Genomic DNA, 21,429 nt, shown 5'->3' on the forward strand with positions numbered 1-21,429 from the left:
ATACAGGTTTTGGGTGTAGGTTTCTATTTTACATGACAGCAACATACTGTAATCTGACATTTAGTAGTTCAGAAAAATAAGTTGCTTTCTAGTTGTTCTTCAGACAGCTTATAACACTTTCTAATGAATCTTCTGAGCACGTGTTACTTCGGAGAGAGAGGTAGAAACACAGCAAAGAAGGAAAAAGGTACTAAGATGTTAAGAAGGAAAAGATGAAATATTGACATTTCTCTAAATCATGCATTAAGCTAGTTTTAATATCTAATTGTAGTTCAATTAAAAGGAAGTTTTATTTTCTATTTGTACAAGAATGTGTCGCAATCAAACTAGTGATCAGCGTACATCTGTGAATATGAGTTATAATTGCCTGGTTGTTTACTTTATGATGGTTTTAAAAACGTTTGGGAGCACAGCTGAGTGTGGATGGGAAGGAGTTTTCTCTTAGGTAACATTGGATTCCAAGCAGGATGGCTTGAGGAGTGTTATACATAACTCAGAAACATATGCAATCTAAATGCAACAAATTATTGTTCTTGTTGTAGTTGTTTTTCCATCTGTCAAGAGAGCGTGTCTTTTCTGAAGACCGGGCTCGGTTTTATGGAGCTGAGATAGTTTCAGCATTGGATTACCTGCATTCAGAGAAGAATGTGGTTTATAGAGATTTGAAGGTACGTAGAAAAACAATTTCACAGGCTTTTGGGGTTTGGGCTTTCTCTTTCTTAGTCACAAAAGCAAATGAGCCTTGACTGTAAGAAAGCCTTTTCTGACTGAACTTTAACATAACAGTTATTGCGGCTGTTGGTCTTGCCTTTACAGGATTTCTAAACACTTTTATCATCTAAGCGCTTGTCTAACGCGTCTATCAGGACACTAGCAATGTTTCAGGGAGTACAGAGGGGTACTGAACAGCATGGATTTTGTTTTCACCTGACTGCTTATGTTCCAAGAGAAACCTTGCTGGCTGTATACATGCTGGAGTACAATCCTGGACTTTTCATTACTGGGTCTTATCAGATATATGCAAATTCATACACTGTGTATGATGTGCTTCCTTGCAGTGTGCTGTGCAGCGCTATCTTCATAGTACCTGCCTGCAGTTAGAAAATTGAATAAAGTTCAAGTTGCTTGTTTGTTTCGTGACCAGGTTGGGAAAAGAAACAAACAAGAAATCTTAGGGCAAGCAGATGGGGGACAAGCTTGAGGGTAATGCAGCAACGAAACGTATTTTCTGAGAAGTGCTTTCAGGGGAGGATAAGGTGATACTAGTAGGAGTATGCTACGTAATGTTTTCAGCCTATTTCAAAGTGTTCTTAGGAATTCCTGCTGCGATTTCGTATCCTGATTCCTTTGAAAATGCGCTTTGTTTCATACATAGTTGGCTTTTTTAGAAATTAGTAGTGCAGAGTAGGATGAATATCAAGTGCTGAGTAGATGAAGTGATTCTCATGTGAAAAAAATCTCTTTGGCAAATGCTTCTTTAAGCTTACACTTAGTTACTTTCTTCATTTGCTGTCCTTTAATGGTACAGAATGCTTTATAAAATCACTTAGAGTAAAAGCAGGGATGAAGTTTTTAAAAAATGTAGTAAGTATTCCTCCTCACAAAGAATCTGGTGTTCTGTTGATGATAATACTTTAGAAGCATAATTACAATGTTTACATTCTGTATTCTTGCTGTATATATGATCAGTTACCCAAGGACTGCAAATTAGTTACTTAATGCTCCCTAAAGAATTAAGGAAAGTGATATAAATGTGTATTTACATCATGCGTGCTTTGGCAGCTGCTATGGTTCTGACTCCAGTGAGAACACGTTTCAAAGCTGTAATCTTCAGAAATTCCAGTCTTTTATTGACTTGCTTGCTCAGGAGCAGTGTACGTTTTTTCTAATGCTGTGCTTCGTTTGGACTTCTCAGCTGGAAAATCTTATGCTGGATAAAGATGGACACATAAAAATTACAGACTTTGGACTATGTAAAGAAGGCATAAAGGATGGAGCAACAATGAAGACTTTCTGTGGCACTCCAGAGTATCTTGCACCAGAGGTATGTTTATGTTGAATTTCATACTAAATCATAGTCTTAAATGCCATCCACGATAGCAGTAGCAATACAGAATAATTCCTATGCCATAATGTGTTCATACAGTACTACTGTGATGTAATAACACATGCTGAAAATCTTTTATTCATCATGTTCTGGGACATACCTTCAGTATGAAGACGTGTGATAATTTTCACATGGGGTAGCGTTTTCCTTTCATTTCAGGGAATATGTACGTTTTACTGGAGCAGTGCTTGCTTCTAGCGTCAGAAGTCTAATTTAAAAAACAACTCCTAAATCATTAAAATACTACTTGCTGGCTTGGTAACCCTTTTGTGATTTATTTGCTGTGTATTGGACTATCTGAAAGCTATCAACAGAACTTTGGCTAAGAAATAAAAGTATTGACTGATTCTTTTTGAAGACAGTGTAAGGTTAAGTGTGTTCAGGAAGGCCAGCAACAAGGCAGATGGAGCTTTTTTTCAGTGTTTAGCATTGTATATGTTAGAAGTGCCAACTACTTCATGGCTGTAAGTGCATAAGGTTGTTTCTCAAGGTTAATTTGAAACTTTCTGTTTGGGAGGAAACAAATCCAAGCATGAGACTCCAGTCCCCAAACATACATCTTGGGGGGATTTTTGTGCTAATAATTTTTCCGTGCAAGCACGCGTTTGGATTTTACGCTTTAACTTTCATCCTGGAAATACTCCTTCGGAAAGTTGTGCAACACGGAGCAGGTGCTGTTCGAGCAGCGAGTTAGTTAAGGGCAGATCAAAAGTGAAGTCGTGTGATAGAGGAGATGTATACACGCTGTTCTGCAGGCAGACGCTCGTTTTCTCTGCCCACGCTCGGAGCTGTCTGGAAGCAGTCGCTGTATGAGCAGGGCACCGAGCCTGAGCTATTAATGCGCCGTGCCTCGCAGAAGGGCTCGCTGCCGCCGAGTGAGCGCCTTGCTACCCCTGGCGCACAGGCTTCCATCCAGCTGGGAGCGCAGGCAGAAGCAAGTCTTGGGCTGCTGGCAGGTTATGTTTTGCGGGCACACCCAGGACGTATTCCTTCTCCAAGGTGGGAGAACTGTGCGCTGCAAACCTTTCTGTAGGCAAAGTGCGCAGAGGTACGAAGTAGGGGAAGCCGAAGTGGAGGAGGAATATTCCTGCGGCGAGCCGGTGTCTTGGCTGATCGGCACTTTCGAGCCCTCCGTTTGCATAGCGGTGGCAGTGGAAGCAGTTGTGTGCTCTTGTTATTTTGTTTTCTGTTGTTTTTTTTAAACTCCCAGCTGCTCTCAAGGGCCTCCAGTCTCTTCATAATAATGAAGAACGTGGGCACCTGTCGAAGTAGCTTGCAGCAAAGAGGTGGAGCCAGTCTCACGCTAGCTGCCAGCTCTCCATGGGTCGCTAGGAGTCTTCAGTGTTTCTAAATGGGGGTCTGTGCACCACGATTTGAGATTCACTGGTGCAGGGAGTAATTAGCAGCACGACAAAGAGTGTTTATTATTCATAAATATGGCTTTTATTTGGTGGCTCCCTCTTAAAATCAATTGCTGAACTTCAGTTTTTCACCAAGGATTTTATGAAGTGATTAAAAATATTGATTTTTTTTTTTCTTAGCCTGGAATGTGGGGATTCCCTGTGCAGGCATTATGTTGTTCTTTCGGTAGCATTACTTGCTATTATTTTTCTTTTTCATATTTACAATGAGTCGGCTCATCCAAAACCCTGAAGGACAAATCTTTTCGATTAACCCAGCTCTCTCCCTTACTTGCAAATCCCATCTGCGAGCTGGAGTGTTAAATTCTGGAGGCTTTTGTCATCTGGTTGATAGCATGCAAAAAATCTGGAAATTGCGCGAGTGATGCGCTGTGCATTTAAGGTCATGCAGCCTTAAAAGCAGGGGTCTCGTTCTCGTTATCTGTGTCTGTAACTTGAGTCCAGCATAGCAGCATGTTTGTACAGTTGTTGCATAGTTGTTTTTAGGTTCATATTGGAATCTTGTGCATGGATGACAGTGACTGAACCATGTCAACTTTGATGTGTCAGATATATCAATGACTGTGATGTTTACAGCTGTTGTGCCTTCTCTTTCAAATTCCATCTCACGGCAGCGTGGAGCTGCTTGTTAGGGACTGATCAGCCTTTAACTTAAGCGAAATGCCCTTGTTACTTCTGCTGTCCTGCGTGTTGCAATAAATCATGAATATGCGTAATCCCTTTTCTGATATGGTATATTTTTAATAACCACTGCTCTGTTTTGTGCAATCCCAAATCTGAGCACTTGCTGTCTGTGATAAAGCACTTTGAAGAAATAAGCATTTTTTTTATTCTGTGCAGAGTTAAGATTTAGCATCCTTACTGAAATAATTTATGAATTATTTTGTGTGTTTTGAAAGCACCTGTAGGACTGGCTGTGCACACAGCCAAAACCTTCGTGGCTTTTTTTTTTTCTCCCAATCCTCTCCTTGAGTACCTCCCGCAGCAGTTTACAAATAGATAAATAAACGGGGAGAGACCCCGTGACTAATTTATTTTCGGTAAACCCGAGCGCCGGGCAGCGCGAGGAGGAAGCGCTGGCTGCGAGGGGGCGGCTGGGAGCGGCGTTGTCACACAAATATCTCCTGCGGTGCCTCGGGAAGGACGGAGCCGGCTCCTGGAATCCCGGCCGGCCGGCAGCTGTGTCGGCCGAATACATGCACGGGGCAGCTGCAGAGCCAGCTGTCGTTTGGTGTGAATCATACGGCAGGGGATGCTGTAAATAGACCAGCGCCGGGTAATCTAATACCTGGCAGCCTTCGGAGTTTTACTGCAGGCCCTTTCCCTCGTTCGGATAATTGAGGGGAATAATTAGTGAATACAGAGAGGGAGAGCGCAAAGGGTTGTTGCGGAGTGTCTCTGCTTCCTTCTTGTGCGCAAAACCTTTCTGAATGTTTGTCAGGGGTTCGGATCCTGCCCTTGTTAAAGGGAAAGCTGTCAATTTCGGTTGTCTCTTTCACCCTTCTAATTCTGAGCGCAGTGTGCTGAATTGGTGCCCGGTGGCTGCGTGAGCCGTACGTTGCTACAAGGAGGAGCACTGGTGTTGTCCTGGTGGTTTTTACTCTTGGCAATACTGAGCTGTTAGTGCAGACCTGTGAAAAGACTAAAGATGACAAGTAAAACCTGAGGACAGGGTCTGGAATATGAGACTGTCGGTGTCAGCTACAGACAACTGCTTGGGAGACATAAAGTCTAGAGAAGTCCTTGTAACATCCACTCCATGAGCCACGAAACACTCCTACCTCCTCAACAAAGCCTTCGATAGAGAAGATGAGAAACGAAGTGTGACAGCGCTTCTGTGGAGCAAGCAGGAGGAAAAAAGGACGCTGCTGGGTCCCGAGTCCGTGCACAAACTGGGGATTTGTTAGGTGCAAATGCCCAGGGGAAGGGAAAATGCCCTGTGCTACACCCCATCTCCTCTGAGTACGGGAAGAAGTTTGCCCCCTGACACTTTCTGCTTAGAAAGCGCAACCCCAAAGTGTTGGAGCTGGTGTGCAAGTGTTCCCCTCTGGAGGGGAGGAAGGGAAATATTTCAAGACAGCCTGGCTGCCATTTCACAGCCTTGCAGCCAGTCAAGTGCTAGGAGTGGAGGTCTCGCTTAGTGTTTAATATGAATTAGTCATTTAGCATGCTGTGTGGTCTTTTGTGACATACCCTTTGGGTAGAGGCAAGTTAATATGGAGAGGATCATGCTGTTCAGTTTGTTGCTTCTGAAGGAATAGTAAGTAATAGCCTGACTGTCTTGTCTTTTCTCCCCAAAATGGCTCCTTGGTGGTGTTTTTTTTTTTTTTTCTTAATGGGATCCCATTTGGAACAGTTTGTGATGAATAAGTGAGAATTTAGCAGCTGGCTGTGTAATGTGAGAACAGACCTTAGCCTTTGGGCTTTCAAAGGTTGTGCTTACTGTGGGCTTAATGGGAAGGGGAGGCTGGGAGGAAGAGGAGAAGGAAGCTGCCATATCATAACACTTTCTCCATTTCCCTCTCTTGCTTACCTAAAATGCTCTCTTTCGATCAGTGACTGTGGTGCCAGTTGTTTTTGAGATCATCTGCAGATACTCTGTGTTGATAGACTCATCTGTGAAACCCAAGAACATGAAATTTTTGGTGTAAATTTTGCCTCTTGAGTTCTGCGCTCCTTCCTGATTTAGGAATGCCGTCTAAAGCCTTCTCTCTGCCTTTCTGCAGGTGCTGGAAGACAACGACTATGGTCGTGCAGTGGACTGGTGGGGCCTCGGCGTGGTGATGTATGAAATGATGTGTGGCCGGCTCCCTTTCTACAACCAGGACCATGAAAAGCTCTTTGAACTCATCCTTATGGAGGAGATTAGATTTCCACGCACTTTGTCACCTGAAGCAAAATCTCTCTTGTCAGGTTTGCTGAAGAAAGATCCAAAGCAAAGGTGAGGTTGTTGCTTAATAATTGCAATTTTAAATGCTCGTGCCCTCAGAAATACCAAATAAGAAGAAATCGAGGAAAAAATATATTTGTTAAAGCCTTCACAAGAGAGATAGCAATTATTCTGTTCAGAGGCGTGTCTGTGAAAGGGAACTAACTTCAAGCCAAGGGACTTAAAAGCGACTTTCTGTGCTGCCATTTAAAAGATCCATATTGCCATCTTTCAGAAACAACTGAAGATGATACTGCACAAAGGGCTATTGAGTGCACGCACGCCAGTGTTTATTTAAAGTCGAGGAAGGTGTTTTGGCTGAAATGGTAGTTTTGTTTCTAATCAGGTCACAATTAGCATCCACCAAGAATAGCTGAGATCTAGTAAATGAACCTATTCGTTTTCGTCATAACTTCTGAAACAAGCTGACCCTGCAGGTAGCAACATGAAGCGATTTTGGTGATCAGGAGGCTGAGCTTTGGAATATGATGGCTCCCATTAACACAAAACTACAGCGTGGAACAATGCAAGTTAACCTTGCTTTTGGTCGTAATTAATCTGATGGCTGCTGTGGGTTATAAGCTCTACGGTGAATGTTCTTGCCTTGTATCCAAGTTCAGGCTGCGTGCTGTAAGCCTTCTGAATTTTCTGTGAAATCTGTGCCCTCGATTTATCATCCTGCTCTGGCCAGCAGGTGGTGGTGGTTTCTGCCATGATTGTGGTGGAGTTTATACCACGATTGATCTACTTTTCCCCTTTCCTCCTTTTGCTTTTTTGCTATTATTTATTATTTAAAAAGTAACCTTTGACTTAACAACAACAACAAAAACCAAACAACCCTATAATGGCTAACAAACAAAAAATAGAACAGGATCCAAAAATGATATTGACCTTTGCACCAAGGTAAACATTGGTTTAAGAACCTGCCCTCTTGTCAACTCAGACAGTTTTTAAACAAATAAAAATTGTGACTCTGCCCCTAGTCTCCTGTTCTGAACCTTTCCACCATAAATAGGCCCCAGCTGGGAAACTTTTCATGTGAGGTGTACGTAGAGTATTTCGATTTGCTTTCTGGTGCGTTCAGTCTGTACGTGTGCATGCACATAGCATGAAAGTGGTTCCTTGCCAGTACTTGGATACTTAGAGCAAAGATTTTTATCATCAAAGTGGATTATTCCCATCACTGCTCTTGACAGAAAAGCCTGCGGAGGGGTTTTGTGGTGCAAACCCACAATTTGTAGTAGCGGAGTGTTCAACTCAGCGGTGACACGGGGAACCAGGAGCAGCTGTAGCCAGGAAAGTGGCCAGCCTCGTGCTGGGTGGCAACGGCAGCCCGTCCCTCCTGGAGCAGGCAGGAGCTCCGGTGGGGCCTCCAGGAAAAGGTTGTGTGATAGATTAGCAGCCCCCCGGGCACTGTGCTCTGCAAATGTGGTTGCAGCCCGTGCCAAGAGGATTCCTGTCCAGGAAAGTGCTGGGTTAAATAGAATTGTGACCCTCTTGTAGCTTATTCAGGTGGGGCCTTTCAATCACTGGAAACACAAGCAGCATCTGCTGTAATTTGTTCTTAAAGGAGCATCTCTGATGAACCAAAATGCAATTTGTTTACAAACAAAGAACGCCCACTTGTTTCTAATTACAAGGTTTTTCCAATGCCAATAATTACTCCACAATATGCTCATTTTATACAAATAGCCACTTCTTCGCATGTATCTTCAGCAGGCTTGGAACTAGCGATGCTCTGATCTGTTGGACAGATGATTTTCATGCTGCTGGTAGAAATAACTACAGGCTAGACAAGCCTGCGCACATGCCTGCAGCTCGCCAATTACACTGGTGCCTCCCAAGCTTTTTGGACTGTGGGCCGTTCTTCAATACTGGTTTTTCCCCAGCCACTCTGCACCCAACTTTTTAACTGTGGATAGGATTCTGCAAATCCACTGCTCTGCGTGGGGTTTTCAGGCAGTATGGAGAACTGAGCTGGAAGCATTTGGGGTGCAAGTCCCGAGTCCCACCCTTGTAGTTTTATGGGTTTTATTGTCAGCTGCTCTCACAGTGTGGTCTGTGTGCTCGGGTGGGCGCCTGGGATACTTGGTCATTGACTCATAGTGAGATCACGGAGCCACGCTAAAGAAAACCAGCCAGATAGCCACAAAAGTACATTCAGTGAAAAGTTAAATGATGTGCAATAGTCCAGTGAACATCAGCCTGTTGATGACGTTCTGCTGGGTTACACAACGGTTCCCCCAAAATCCCCTCCTCACCAAAGCCCAGGGGTTGACAGAAGTTGGGGTCGCTGTAACGTTTGTGGCAGGAAACATCAGCGTTGGCAGCATTTTGTTACTGCTGGTGGACCTGAGGGTGGGACAGGGGAGAGCCAACAGCTTGAGGAAAGCGAAACTCTGAGATACTCTCCTTTCCAGTAAAATCCCCGCCTCCCAAAAAAGTTGATACGTAAAGTGTAAATTAAATATCAAGGAGCTAGTGAATCGTGGTCTGCGTTGGTGAATTAAACCTTACAGTTACCTGCCGGACCTGAGCTAGATGCACAGGAGCAGCATTAGCAGTCTGCTTTCAGTAATGCCAGCTCAGCTGCAACTCCCAGGCATACGGGGGAAGTATGAAGAACAATAAATCGCATTCTGCTTTCAATCATGGCTGTTTTCTAAATTTGGTCATATGTAGAAAATCTGTTTTGTAAGTGAAAAGGAATTTTGAAGTTTCTTTTGGGATTGATATAAGTTTATTAATCTTGTAACGTGAGCCTTAATTTTCCTAAGAAGGAAAAAATCTATTCTACAAATATCTTTTAATGTGGCCTGCAATTCTCCTTTCCTGCTTTGTGACATACATCAAAAGGAAGGGGGTAATCACAGCGTATTTCTACACAAAACAGCATTTTTTCCCCCTAATTTTTATTGTTCTCTCTGTGGCTCTGGGGACTGCGACCTGGGCATGGCTCAGAGCGCTCCATGCAAGGGGGCTGAGTTCAGGTGGGTGGCAGTGTATGTGACCAGCAGAGTGTCTCACAAGTGCTGAATCTTGGCAGGTTTTAAACCAGAGGGAACTCCAACACTGCTTTATCTGAATTTTGATCGTGTCTGTTCCTACTGCATGCCGTAGTGCTCCCTGCCCTGGGGCAGGCTGGCCTCTGGAGTTGAGCCTCTTTCAGATGGGTTTGTCACCGGCTGCTTCGTTTGCTTCTTTCTCTGATGGTGCCGTGGGACCTCACCATGCAGGACGAGCGAGAGGAAGAAGGTGCAGCATTTCACAACCCCCGTTGGAAGGTCGGATGACTGCACGGAGTCGTAGCTGTTGCTTGGCTTTGGAGGGCTGAGGCTGCTCTCTGGTAACTGGCGATGGGTCCCAGCAGCGACGCGGAGATCCAGCACTTCGTTCATTTTAGTGGTGGTGGCTCTTCCCACAACCAGAGTGCAACCTTGGCCGCAGGAAGAGCGGGGTCAGTCAAGCCTCTACCTGCATGAAACCCAAACTTTTTTCCCCGTGGAAGGCGGTGATTAGTAGTTGAGGTGTGTCTGCTCGCTCTGTCGTGCTCTGCTACGTGGAGGACTGACAGCTTGAGCGAACCTGCTCTCCGACCCAGCAAAGCCTGCAGCCTCTGCTGGAGTTGGAGGAGGTGGAGGTGACAACTGTAGGGCTGCAGGGGCCAGAGGAAGCCCCAGCTGGCTGGGGCAGGCAGGAGGCTGCCTGCTTGTGCTGCGTTATGCTTCTCATATAGCTGGGCCTCTTGTGCAGCAGGCTTCAGCCTTGTGGTCCTCCAGAGCTTGGACACTGCAGGGTCCTGGGTATCTCTTGCGCTGCAGATGCTCATCAAGTCCTCATACACAACTCACCAGGTGCTGTTCAGGGAGAGATGTGGCTGTTGGATGTGATGGTGTTGGTGTAAAGCACCTCAGTACCAACTTGTCCAGGCCCAGTTCGGACGTGAGTTGGGGCACACTCAAGCAGCTCACCCATAAGAAATCTGACCCGAGGCTGAGGAAAACATCAAAGGCAACTCTCTTTTCCCTCCAGATTTCTAGAAATCAGTGATGTAGAAACTTCCCAAGCCTCAGCTTCCTCAAACGTGACTGCTTTGTGGTTGCCTGCCAGTGCTGGGGGTGGGAGCCGGATGGGCCCCGTCCGTGTCACACGCGTGTGGCTGGGGAAGGAGCGGAGAAGTGAGGCTCAGCGCAGGGCTGGGAGCTGCTTTCCAAGCTCTTCACCTCTGAACAGGAAAGCCCCCAAAGACTGTGTATTCGTGGCCTTTTCCTCCCAAGCTGGGAGTTACAGATGCTCCGTGCTGCCAGCAGTGGCCACAGGGAAGCGACGTAGGTGCAGTTCCTAAATGCTCGCACACGACTGACTGCTGCAGGGCTCCGAGGGCAAGGACCATAACACGGAACGCTACTGGTCACCTTCCTGGCTGTGTCAGAGGAGGGAAATAAGCATCTGTGTGCCCCAGAACACAAACAGTTTTTGCTGAGCTGATTTCCCTGAGCCCAGTGGGTGTATTTACACCGCTGAAGAACCGCTTTGGGGGTTGGGGGGGCAGCAAGAGAAATCATGTGAAAACAAAGCAGCAACCCAAATCTGGAGCCCAAAGCCGTGACTGTTTCCATCTGAGGCCAGTGCACGTGTGAATCTGTAAACAGCAGAAACCTGTAACCCAGAAGTACGGCCCTCTTCTCACGTGAGGATTCACAGTCACAATCTTTTTGTGGCTCCCGAAATGGTGCAGCACCAGAGCAGGATGATTTGGCAGGTCAGAGCGAAGGCGGTTGCTGCTTTCTTTGTTGGAGCCTTAGAGTAGAAACTTTTTCACCGTAGACCTAGAAGTTTGTGGGTTTCTTTTTAGAGAACCGGGAATGGACCACTGGGTGCCAAACACTGCTTACCTTTACAGGGACAAGTACAGAAACAATGTTTTTGCTGCGACTTGCTAATTGCAATTGTCTGGTCTGGGATGATGATGTTTCCACTGCGTGTCTGTGCACACAATATATTTTTAGGATGTACATATAAAAAATTACAGGGTACGTATTTTTAAACATTTTTGCAGATGATTTCTCTACAGCATGATAGGCGATTGCCCTTGGCTTGCAGAGCATGGGAGTTTATGATGAAACGATCACAGTAACTTGCAAGCAACACACAGTTCCATAAAAATTAAAAGTGTGGAAATGGTTTGAGCTTAGTATTAATGTTGCTTTTAGTAGTAATTTTTCTCCTTGGGATTTAGCTGAAACACAAAAGCTCAGGTTCTCAAACTTGGATGGAAGCTTAATGAATAACCAGCAGTGTTCAGCAGGTATGTTTTAAGGAGACCAGTTTAGACAGATTTTTTTAAAATGCTTTTCACCCTCTACACTTTCTGTTATATTTTCTTGTATACTGTAATCCTCAGTGGACTTTTATTTTTAACTTCTATTTCTACTATTTTTGGTTCTGCTTGAAGACTTCCTGCGTAGAATTTAACTTCATTGCACAGGAATCTTTTTTAAGACTCTTATTCATGTTTATTTTTCTTTAGTTGTTGCATGTCCTTACGAGAGACAAACTCACTGCTCTTTCAGTTCTTAGTGTTTCTTAAGCATGCTTTTTGCATTAGGTGCTGACGTAATGTTGTTCACCTTGAAACGGTCTTTTCATAATAGTTGTAAAACCCACAAGTATGGTTTGGAATAAGTTCCTATCCGAAACATGGGTTTTCTATTGTTTTTCCATTCGATTGGAATGGATTTGTTTAATAGTATAGATTTTTAAAAGGTAAGTAAAACATCTGGGGTTTCTGTTGGCGTTTCCCTGAGTATGTATTTGCCCTTCATGGAACAAAGGCTCGTAATAGATAATGTATTCTCCAAAGCACTTGTGTATGGCTGCAATCAGCCAGCCGTTCTGCATACTTGTGCAAAACAGTATTTAGGTTCTTTGTAGCTTATAGTCACTTCATAACTCCCGAACTTTGATGCTGGAGTACAGCCTGCTGACATCTGTGAGTAAAGAGGATAGAACTGATCAACTCCACCCTCTTCCTCGCTGGCCATCCTCATCTGCACCGGGGAAGCAGCGAGGAGCCTGATGCAGACTTGGCAGAGCCTCTGGACCTGCAGGGAACCAGCCGAGAGATGATTACTCACAGAGTTTGTCTCTGTTCCCAGGCTACCCTGGAGTTTGTCTCTGTTCCAGGTGGCTCGGCAGCTGTACACCACGCTGTCAAGCAGACGGGAGAGCCATTGTCCACTTGGTTTGGCCCGGGAGGCTCTAGGCTGGACTTAGGCTTGGTCTCAGCGTTCACCTGGGGTGGGAGAGCATCCCCCAGCACTGTTACATGGTGCCTGGGGTCTGTCACCTGTTCCACCGCAGGTGTCCTGGAGGTACAGGAACGAGCAAACCTCTTGGGTTATTACTGTGGCACTAAATAAAACAGGGCCGGGAGGCAAGCACGGCTGCTGAACTGCCTGTCACCTCTGCTGCCTGTCACCTCTGGTGCAGCCGTGGCCTCTGCCAGCTTCTCTGCCGAGGGTGCACAGACGTGGCTGAGAGCATTGCCCACACCAGCATCCGTTCCCCAGTGGCAGCCTGGACATCGCCGTGTTTGATTCCTTCCACCGCGGGCAGTCACACCACACTGTGCCATTGCACCGTGGCATCGAGCAAGGCCCCAGAGCATGCGGTAAAAAAATGTCACATCAGTGGGCTGCAGCACAGCCTTCACGTTATTCTGACATGGTGAACTGTACCCCTGACCTCTACCCCCAGATAATAACGTATGGGGAGATGCGGGGCCGACTGCTGTGCAGCGTGGGTGAATGTTTGGGCAGTTTGGCTGCAGGTCCAGAGAACAGTCCTTGCCTCTTTTTCTGTAGCAGTACAGTTCCAGCCTGGGTTGCTCAGAGCCATTGTTCCAAGCCTTTAAAATAAGGGGTAATTTCTCAGTTTCCCAGTGGTATCGGGGTGATGCAGGAAGAATCAGGGGCTTGCAGATACTAGAGGTCAGCCTGGATGAACATGGCAGCACTTTTTGCATTTAAAAGGCTGAGACTCTCTTAACCTTGTAACCTGAAGTGAGTCTCCTGCTGATTACTCAGTGTGTTTGGTTTTCCCAGCGCATGTCTTTGCGTGCAGATGCGGTTCAGTCTTTCAGAGAACGCTTTAACCTCCACAGCAGAATTTAAGCATCTGTTAGCCCGAGACTGCAACTGAACTGATTGCATCTATAAGCTGTGTGGACAGTTTTATTTTGGAATAAAAGTGCTTTATCTTGATATACCTTTAAGTCAATAAAACACCCTTTGTGCTTTCTCGAAGCTGAGAAGGAGGAAAGATTTGCATACAACGTGATATTATCACTGCAGTTGTCAACTGTTTTCTTTAAGGGAAATTTAAATCAGATGGCATAAATCAGTTCGTCTTAAAAATCCTTGCCTCTCTTCTGTTTCAAAATCAAATTCAGTTTTAGTGCCGCCATCGCTCTGCTCTTGAAAATTTTAGAGGGTAGTTGCTTGTTAATTTAGAAAGGAGAGAGAGTCGGCTTGCTCAGACCTTTTTCTCGCAGCATCTGCTCAAGGCTGTAGGACAGCATCCCCTCTGAAGGCAGATCTTTTGAATTGTGATTTTTGTTTGTTTAAGAGAAAGTTTTGTTGCATGCTAAGATTTCTTAGCATGTTTTCAAACCTTTTAGAAGAACGGTGGTGTGATCTGAAGTGTAGAGTATCCTACAGCCCTTGCACAAAAAACAAGAGTGAAGCAAATGCCAAATGCTCCAAAATGTAAACTCAGAATTTCTTTGGTACCATTTCATAAAAACTGTATGAGAAAAATAACCGTACTCAAACACTGATTTATTTATTTTGCCCCAAACAGGTTAGGTGGCGGTCCTGATGATGCCAAGGAGATTATGCAACACAAATTCTTTGCTGGCATTGTTTGGCAAGATGTATACGAGAAAAAGGTACTTAAACAACTGTTCTCCCAAGGTGAATTGTAGCTGTGGATATCCTGAATGGTTCAGAGTTTGTTGCCCTTGGTAAGGTGTACAGAAGTTCTACGTGGAAGAGGTTTGCAGTTGTTTTATCAAGGCTCAATTGATTCTTGCTTCTTAAAATACTGTGGCTGGATTACTTCTGAACAAAAGCTCCCCCCCCATGAGGAGTGTCTCTCAACAAGATACTTGTTTCTGTGAGTGAATAAATAGGATGTAGCCAAAATTGCTTCCAAGTGTAGACAGTATATAAGCTTTTGAAGTGGCATTTCCTGTGAGTTCTTGTTGCCATTTTTTGCTATCAAATGATGGATCCATTGTGATTTATGGGGCCCGAAAGTTAGTTACTGTTGGTTCCTGAGCACCTGGAAGTAAAACTTCCTAGAAGCAGTAGTGGCAGACTGCTTGTTCCCTTTGTTTTTCCTGTCTTGAATGGTGAAATCAGGCTGAATTCAGCAGGCAAAAGGAAGGGAAGGTCTTCGCATCAATTCAAGCCTAGCATACATATATTTTTGGCCATCGATGTGATGTGTCTGCGCTTCGTGGTGTTTCTCATCAGTTTTCCTTGAGACCCACTGTGTGTGTAGGCATTCCACCGAGAGGGACTGAGATGGGAGACACCAGTCCTTTGAGCATGAGTGATACCAGTTGTCTCTGTCCCTCTGTCCCTTCATTCACAGGTGACATCACACACTCCTCCAAGATGGCTTGGTGCTTTCGGGGTGACCTGTTGTGTTCCTCTCCCATTTGATTCTCACCAACCACATTTTGCATAACACTCCCATGAAGTGCAGCTAACTAAAGCTTGGGTCTGGTGATTCAGGGCTCCCACCTACTGACACTGTATGATCTCAGCCTTTCCTCATTTCCTTCCTTCCCCCCGCAGCCCCCCATAATACCTGATTTAGTTTAATCTCTAAGAACAGCTTAGTTCTCCCTCCAGTTGCTGGAAGCAGGTAAGAAACATAGCAGAAAACGAGTTTTGAATTTTTGGTAAAACTAATACAGCGCAGTTTTTGTTGACTTAGAAGTCAGAGAACAACGCCACAGCTTTCCATACTGTCGTGGAAGAATTGTCCAGTGCTTCCATGTTACCAGGAGTGCTCTGTTTCCTTCTTGGTCACTCCTTCGCAGATTTGTATGGCTAAAGGGAAATGAAAAATGAGAAAATAGCTTTTTGTGCCCTGAAAGTGTATGTAGCATTTAGACCTCTGTCCTTTCAGAGCATCCCTTGAGAGAGAGCTGCATGCAGCCAGGAGGTAGATACAGGCAGGAGGGAATTGTGAGGACTTCATCCAAAGTAATGTAAAAAGTATATCTGAATTACTGTTCTAAGCCACGGGTTATCCCCTTTTTCACCCAGCTGGCATACTGCAAAACCCCCCAGGTATTTAGTTTAAGGTTAAAAGTTGAAAACAGGGTTCAGATATTTTCAGTGAAGTTACTTGTTAACATTATGATGGGAGTCCTGCTTCCCTGAATGGAGGAGGCAATTTATTACAAGCCGGAGGCAATTTATTTATCTGTGTGATTGAGGAAGCCTTCATAAAATGTCCCACTGCAGTACTGACTCAGATTGTTGTGGAAACTACTAGGAAATTGCAAATGTTAAGTATTTTGAAGAGAACAGCATGCTAAGTGAGACTGTTTCTGCCTTTGGCCTATACAAGGAGGCTGCATTCTGGTTTCGCTCCTGTCCCGTTAGTAGGTGCACCTGAGATTGGATGTAAACTGTTACCTATTGTAGAAATAACCATGCTGTGTAAAGGAAGATATTTCAGAAAGCCTGTGAGTAATTGCTGCCTGAGTTCTGGGTGGTCCGAGGAGGATCTTGCTGTATTTACCTGAAGTGCAGTGTTACGGAAAAAATCAGGATTTTGTCAGCTGCCCAGAGGTGTTCATGTGCTAAGCTTGGTTATCTGCTACCTCCAGATGACGGTGAAAGTGTTTCTGAGCATGGGCTTGGGGTAAGCAAGAACACTTACTTTGTAATTAGGCTTTTTGGACACATAGCATAGCTTTGAATTACGAGCAGTTCTGAATAACTGGGGTTGTCCCAGGAATTTAAAATATTCATTAGACCAGCCTGGAAAAATGTTGCGATTTGTCTCCGGTATAAAGAAAGGTGCAATTTAATTTGCAGTCCTTTGCCCACGTTCAGTTGAAACGTACACAATGAGACTTTAATCACGTGTTGTTTTTTCTTGTCTTTTTTGCCTCTTAAACCAACATAAGCCTGCGGGTGTCAAGCTGGTCTGCAGCAGTGGGAGGCTACAGGTGGCACCTCTCTGCCAGTTGAACTGCAGAGCTCTCGCGCTGACAGCTTTTCAGTAAAGCACCATATTTGCTTGGTAAAGCCAGCATTATAGCTTTCTGCGGCTTCCCCTCTGTTTCCAGCTTCATGTTCTGAATTTGACAGCTAGGAAAAGAATTTTGTCTTGTGGGTGCATCATAATCTGTCTCAAATCGCTTTTACCAGATCCTAAAATAAAAGGAAAAAACGGCAGAGGCAGCGCTTGCCCGTTACACACGCGTTGAGACTCAGGGCCGCTGCTCCCAGTCCTTCTGGTGTGCACAGTTCAGGTGTCTGCTGCAGTGCCCAAGTCCTAAATCACTCTGGGCTGCGCACAGCGAGCTACAGCGACTGGGAGCGTGGCGGGTGCCAAACCCCCCATTAACTTAAAAGGGCAGAGAGAGCTTCGGATCCGCACGCACACAGCTCGTCAAAAACATACCGAGGTTCCCTGTAAGGAACAGGCTGCTGCGAGGAGAAAGAGAATGGAGTTGAAATTTGAAAGAAATAATACTCGTCCCCAACGGGGCTTTTAGACATAAGATGCAGATTTGACTTGAGAATAGTGTTATTAACATCATAATGCAGTGTTCCCTCTTCAGGAGCTTCGGGAGGACTGGGAGGCTCGGAGTGACTGGTGGCTTTGGGATATCCTGTTTCCTTTTCCTTTTTAAATTCAGGACATAAAGGACCTATTTTTTTTTTACAGGAATATTTACCAGGCTCCTTTAAGGCATACTTGGGAACAAAGAATAATTAGCAGTTAAAAAAAAAAAAAAAGTATGAATGTATACTGTAATTTTGCTTGTTTATAGTAAAGTTAGAATTTTTATGTCCCTTAATTTTTAAAGATTGGTTTTAAACTGTGGAATGTTTCTTTGTATTTGGGAATAACACCATATGTGTAGATTACAACTCTTAAAGGCTTTAAATTGAAAATGAAGGAGCTGTATTGTATTGTTTGAAAGACAGGACAACGCTCTGTCAGGTGCTCTCAAAAAAAAAAAAAAAAGTGGTAGGGAGCTTGAAGGTAGTGATTTTCTTCTGAGCTGACTTGCCAAGCAAACAATTCTTCAGCTCGAAGTTGGAGGAGAAGTTGGAGGTGGGGAGCTGTTCCGTACACCCAGGGTTTGCTGATGTTTTGCGGGTAGCGACTTCTGTCAGTGTCGTTCTGATTTCTGTCAGAGCAGGAGCACAAGTCCCAGGGTCACGGCTTAATTCCAGCCGGAGCAGTTTACCATTTGCTTAGATAAACTTCTCCCTGCGGTTTCAGCTTGGAAGCCATATACTTCCTCAATCACGCTCCTAAATTGTTGCCTGGTGTGGCCGTGTGCTATTAAAAGACGGCCACGTTTAACCCCAGCGGTGGGCGAGCGGCAGCCCAGCGCCGAGCGCTATTGCGTGCCCTCCGTGGGAGGGCGAGGAGCCGTGTTTGCCTTCTGCTTCCAGCCTGTCGTGCAGCGGGAAGGTGAGCGAGCTCTGAGTCCCGGCTCCTTTGCCCTCCAAAGCTGTCCGTGTTCCAGCTCCGTGCATCTGCGCGCAGCCAGCCCTGCCACCCCGCTTCCCAGGCTGCCGCCTCCTCCGGCCCCAGCCAAGCAGCTCAGCTCCATCTGGAGCGCCTGTTGCCGGTGCTCGCCTGCGTGCGCGGGGATGATTTCTCGCCCTTCTGCCCATGCAGGTTTCAAGAATAGGACCCAAACAGGGCTCTAACAAGAGGAGGATGTTACTGCATGCTTTTTTTTTTTTTTTTGTAAACACTCCAGATTTTTCTAAGTTTAGAGTTGATCCGAAACTACTTTTTGGGGACCCGGAGCACAGTGCTTGATGTTGCTGCTGGCGTGTCCTAAATTCTTCCAGGCAGGTCCAGTCTTCTGCACGGTTGTGGTCTGAGTGCATGGACACGGCAGCTCTGTAGCTGGAGCTTTCTTGTGAATGTTACAACCCTTATGATGATGTGTGAGGCTAGCTGATCGGCTTGGTATCGCTGAACACGATTCTTATGCATTTTCATCCTCAGTTGTAAATCAGACTAGATGCAGCCTACAATTTACATCTAATTAGGTAGGGAAACAGCATATACTATTAATTTTAAACATTTATATGCATGTTATTCATTACTTGAAGCAACATTAGGAGTGTCAGATTTTCTTTCTGCAATTAAATTCTAGCAGCAAAATGCCTTAAACGACCAGTAAGCAGGATGTGCCCACCTAGCCTTACTGTATACTGTTTTTTTCTGGACTGCGTTGTGGGTTTTTTTTAAGTTTAAAAATGTACAAAAAGCCACTGTAGCGTATAACTCTACTTCAGATCCTACCTGTTTGAAACAGTACTTTAAGAACCTCTAAACGGACAATATTTTTCTATTTTTCATAGCTTGTACCTCCGTTTAAGCCACAAGTTACATCTGAAACAGACACAAGATACTTTGATGAAGAATTTACAGCACAGATGATTACAATCACTCCTCCTGACCAAGGTAAAGTTTTCCCAAATGTTTCTCGCTGTCTTCTCCAGACCACCAAAAATAATCTGCTGTAAGGTTATCCAGTCCCTTTAGAACATACAGAAAAACATCGACTTCAACTCGTGCGTCTTCCATATATGTATCTGATTTAGAAGCTGGTAAACTAATATGAAACTTTCCACATGTCTTTCCTGCTTGGGAAATGAAAAACCTGTTTTAGAATATATTGAAATCATTTGTACTGTTGTCTTCAAAATCTGGATAGTCTCCTGTTGGGGAAAAAAAAAAAAATTCTGTTCATGAGTTTTGCATGTGTGCATCTGTTCACACACTGGTGTGTATGCAAGCAGTCAGTTGAGTAGGGGATAATGTCCATATTCAATCAAAATATTTTTTCATGCTGACTGAGCATGTTCAATACTTTGAAATAGCAATTGCCAAAGATTCAAATGCTGAATATGAATTTGAGCAATGCAACCCCTAGCAATTTTAAATGGACATCCAAACAACAGAATGCATATACAACAATCAGAATTTTCTGTGATGCCCATTGAATGGGATGAGATTTCAGACTTGCTGTTTCTTTATCCTTTCAAGTTGTGGAAGAGAAAAGCAACGCTGAATTTTCAGAGAGAGCTTTATTGTGCATTGCTGTTTGTTTATGTACAACAAAAAGGTTCCAAATGTTGTCTAATGCTTTTTTTTTTTTCCATTTTTCAGATGACAGCATGGATTGTATAGATAATGAGAGAAGACCTCATTTTCCTCAGTTCTCCTATTCAGCCAGTGGAACCGCTTAATATTTTGCAATGTTTTCCTGTTCAGAAACAAAACAGACTGCATTTTGGGGACCTTACTTCAATGGACACTAGAGAACTTTCTATATTATCTGAATTACAAACTGTGTTTGTATTACTATTTAGATGAATTTGTAGGAAGCCTCACAGATTCTGTATTTAAAACAATTCTTTGATGCATTTTTGAGAAGGAAAATGAATCCATTCTTAAAGTATTACGTCAAGGCTTTTATGCTGAATGGTGTTTTTAAGAATATACACCAAAACTGTTTACTTTAGAATTAATTAAGGTATTCAACATATCATCAACTCTGACCAGAAAACCCCCTTATTTTATTTATTTCATACAGTTCATTATCTAAATATAGAATCTGCACTCTGAACAATTAGATTTATATAGGAAGATATAAGACTTTAGTAGCTAGTGCAATAATATAAGCAACAAAGTGAACAAACTCTGGAGGGTTAAGGTTCAAACTCATTTTGGACAGCAGTGAAATGTCATCCAACTCCAGAAAACCAACTATAGGAACAGCATTAATGGCCTCAGTGAGGTAAAATCAAAAAGCAAAAGTTATTTTTGTTATAACATCTGCTACAAGACATTACATATCAAACTGAATCCAGTGGAATCTAGTCCAATGCTGCATCGTACAGATGAGTATTCCATGCAAGACAGTGCATTTAATTATTCCATTTGCATAGAGTTTAGGAATACTTCATAGGATTGGCTTCTCAGAACATAGAAAATGCTTAATTTACCAATCTAATATGAAATGCAACAACACAGAATCACCCACCTGCACCACTGTATAAAAATACCATACAGGTCTAAGTGAGAAATCATCTTAATGAGTGAGTCAACCAGACAAAAGTACATTTTGGCACTGAAGTAATGACTTGTTGCCGCTTTTTTTTTATGGAAAGATATATGAATATATATAAACACTTAATGATTTTTTGCATCATGCCAGATCATTTCCTCTTTCTTGAGTGTGCATTAAAGGTATCAGCTGACAGTTCATGGTGCCTTCTCACTCTTGAAGATTCACTTTAACAGTGTTTCCCATGTATAAAAAAAACCTAGGTTGAAACTTCATATGTGTTTGAATAATAATGGTGTTCAAAAAGTGAATTTTTTTTCATTTTTAATATTAGTGGAAAAATTCCCCACACCCTGTTTTTGTTGTATCATGTTTCTTTGTAATTTTCATAAAAGCAGTCTTATTCTGTCTCTCCTGCGAATGAATTTATTCCATTGTAGGTTGCGTTCTCTTAAATTGCTTTTTTTGTTTTTCATTCTCTTGACTGTATAAAAATGATGACATGTACTGCAGTTAACTAGCATTTAATTTTTTTTATTTGAAAGGGAGTATGTTATGAAAACCCTTGCTTCCCCTTTCCACCAGAAACTGCTGTGTTTGCACAGAGAAC

The 21,429-nt window shown here is 43.8% G+C and overlaps 1 protein-coding gene across 9 annotated transcripts in view; it reads left to right on the forward strand.

The window, feature by feature from the left end:
- Positions 1-21,229, forward strand: part of AKT1 (AKT serine/threonine kinase 1) — a 72,358-nt gene extending 51,129 nt beyond the window's left edge. For all 9 annotated transcript variants that reach the window (XM_040557441.1, XM_040557444.1, XM_040557442.1 and 6 more), the window contains 6 exons: positions 543-668; positions 1,916-2,044; positions 6,255-6,469; positions 14,321-14,408; positions 19,108-19,210; positions 19,919-21,229. In XM_040557441.1, coding sequence (XP_040413375.1) covers positions 543-668; positions 1,916-2,044; positions 6,255-6,469; positions 14,321-14,408; positions 19,108-19,210; positions 19,919-19,998 — 741 coding nt within the window. In that variant the 3' untranslated portion in view covers positions 19,999-21,229. The remainder of the gene's footprint in view (positions 1-542; positions 669-1,915; positions 2,045-6,254; positions 6,470-14,320; positions 14,409-19,107; positions 19,211-19,918) is intronic.
- Positions 21,230-21,429: the final 200 nt, after the last annotated feature.

Source organism: Cygnus olor, chromosome 5 (assembly GCF_009769625.2).
Source record: "Cygnus olor isolate bCygOlo1 chromosome 5, bCygOlo1.pri.v2, whole genome shotgun sequence".
Lineage (NCBI taxonomy): Eukaryota > Metazoa > Chordata > Aves > Anseriformes > Anatidae > Cygnus > Cygnus olor.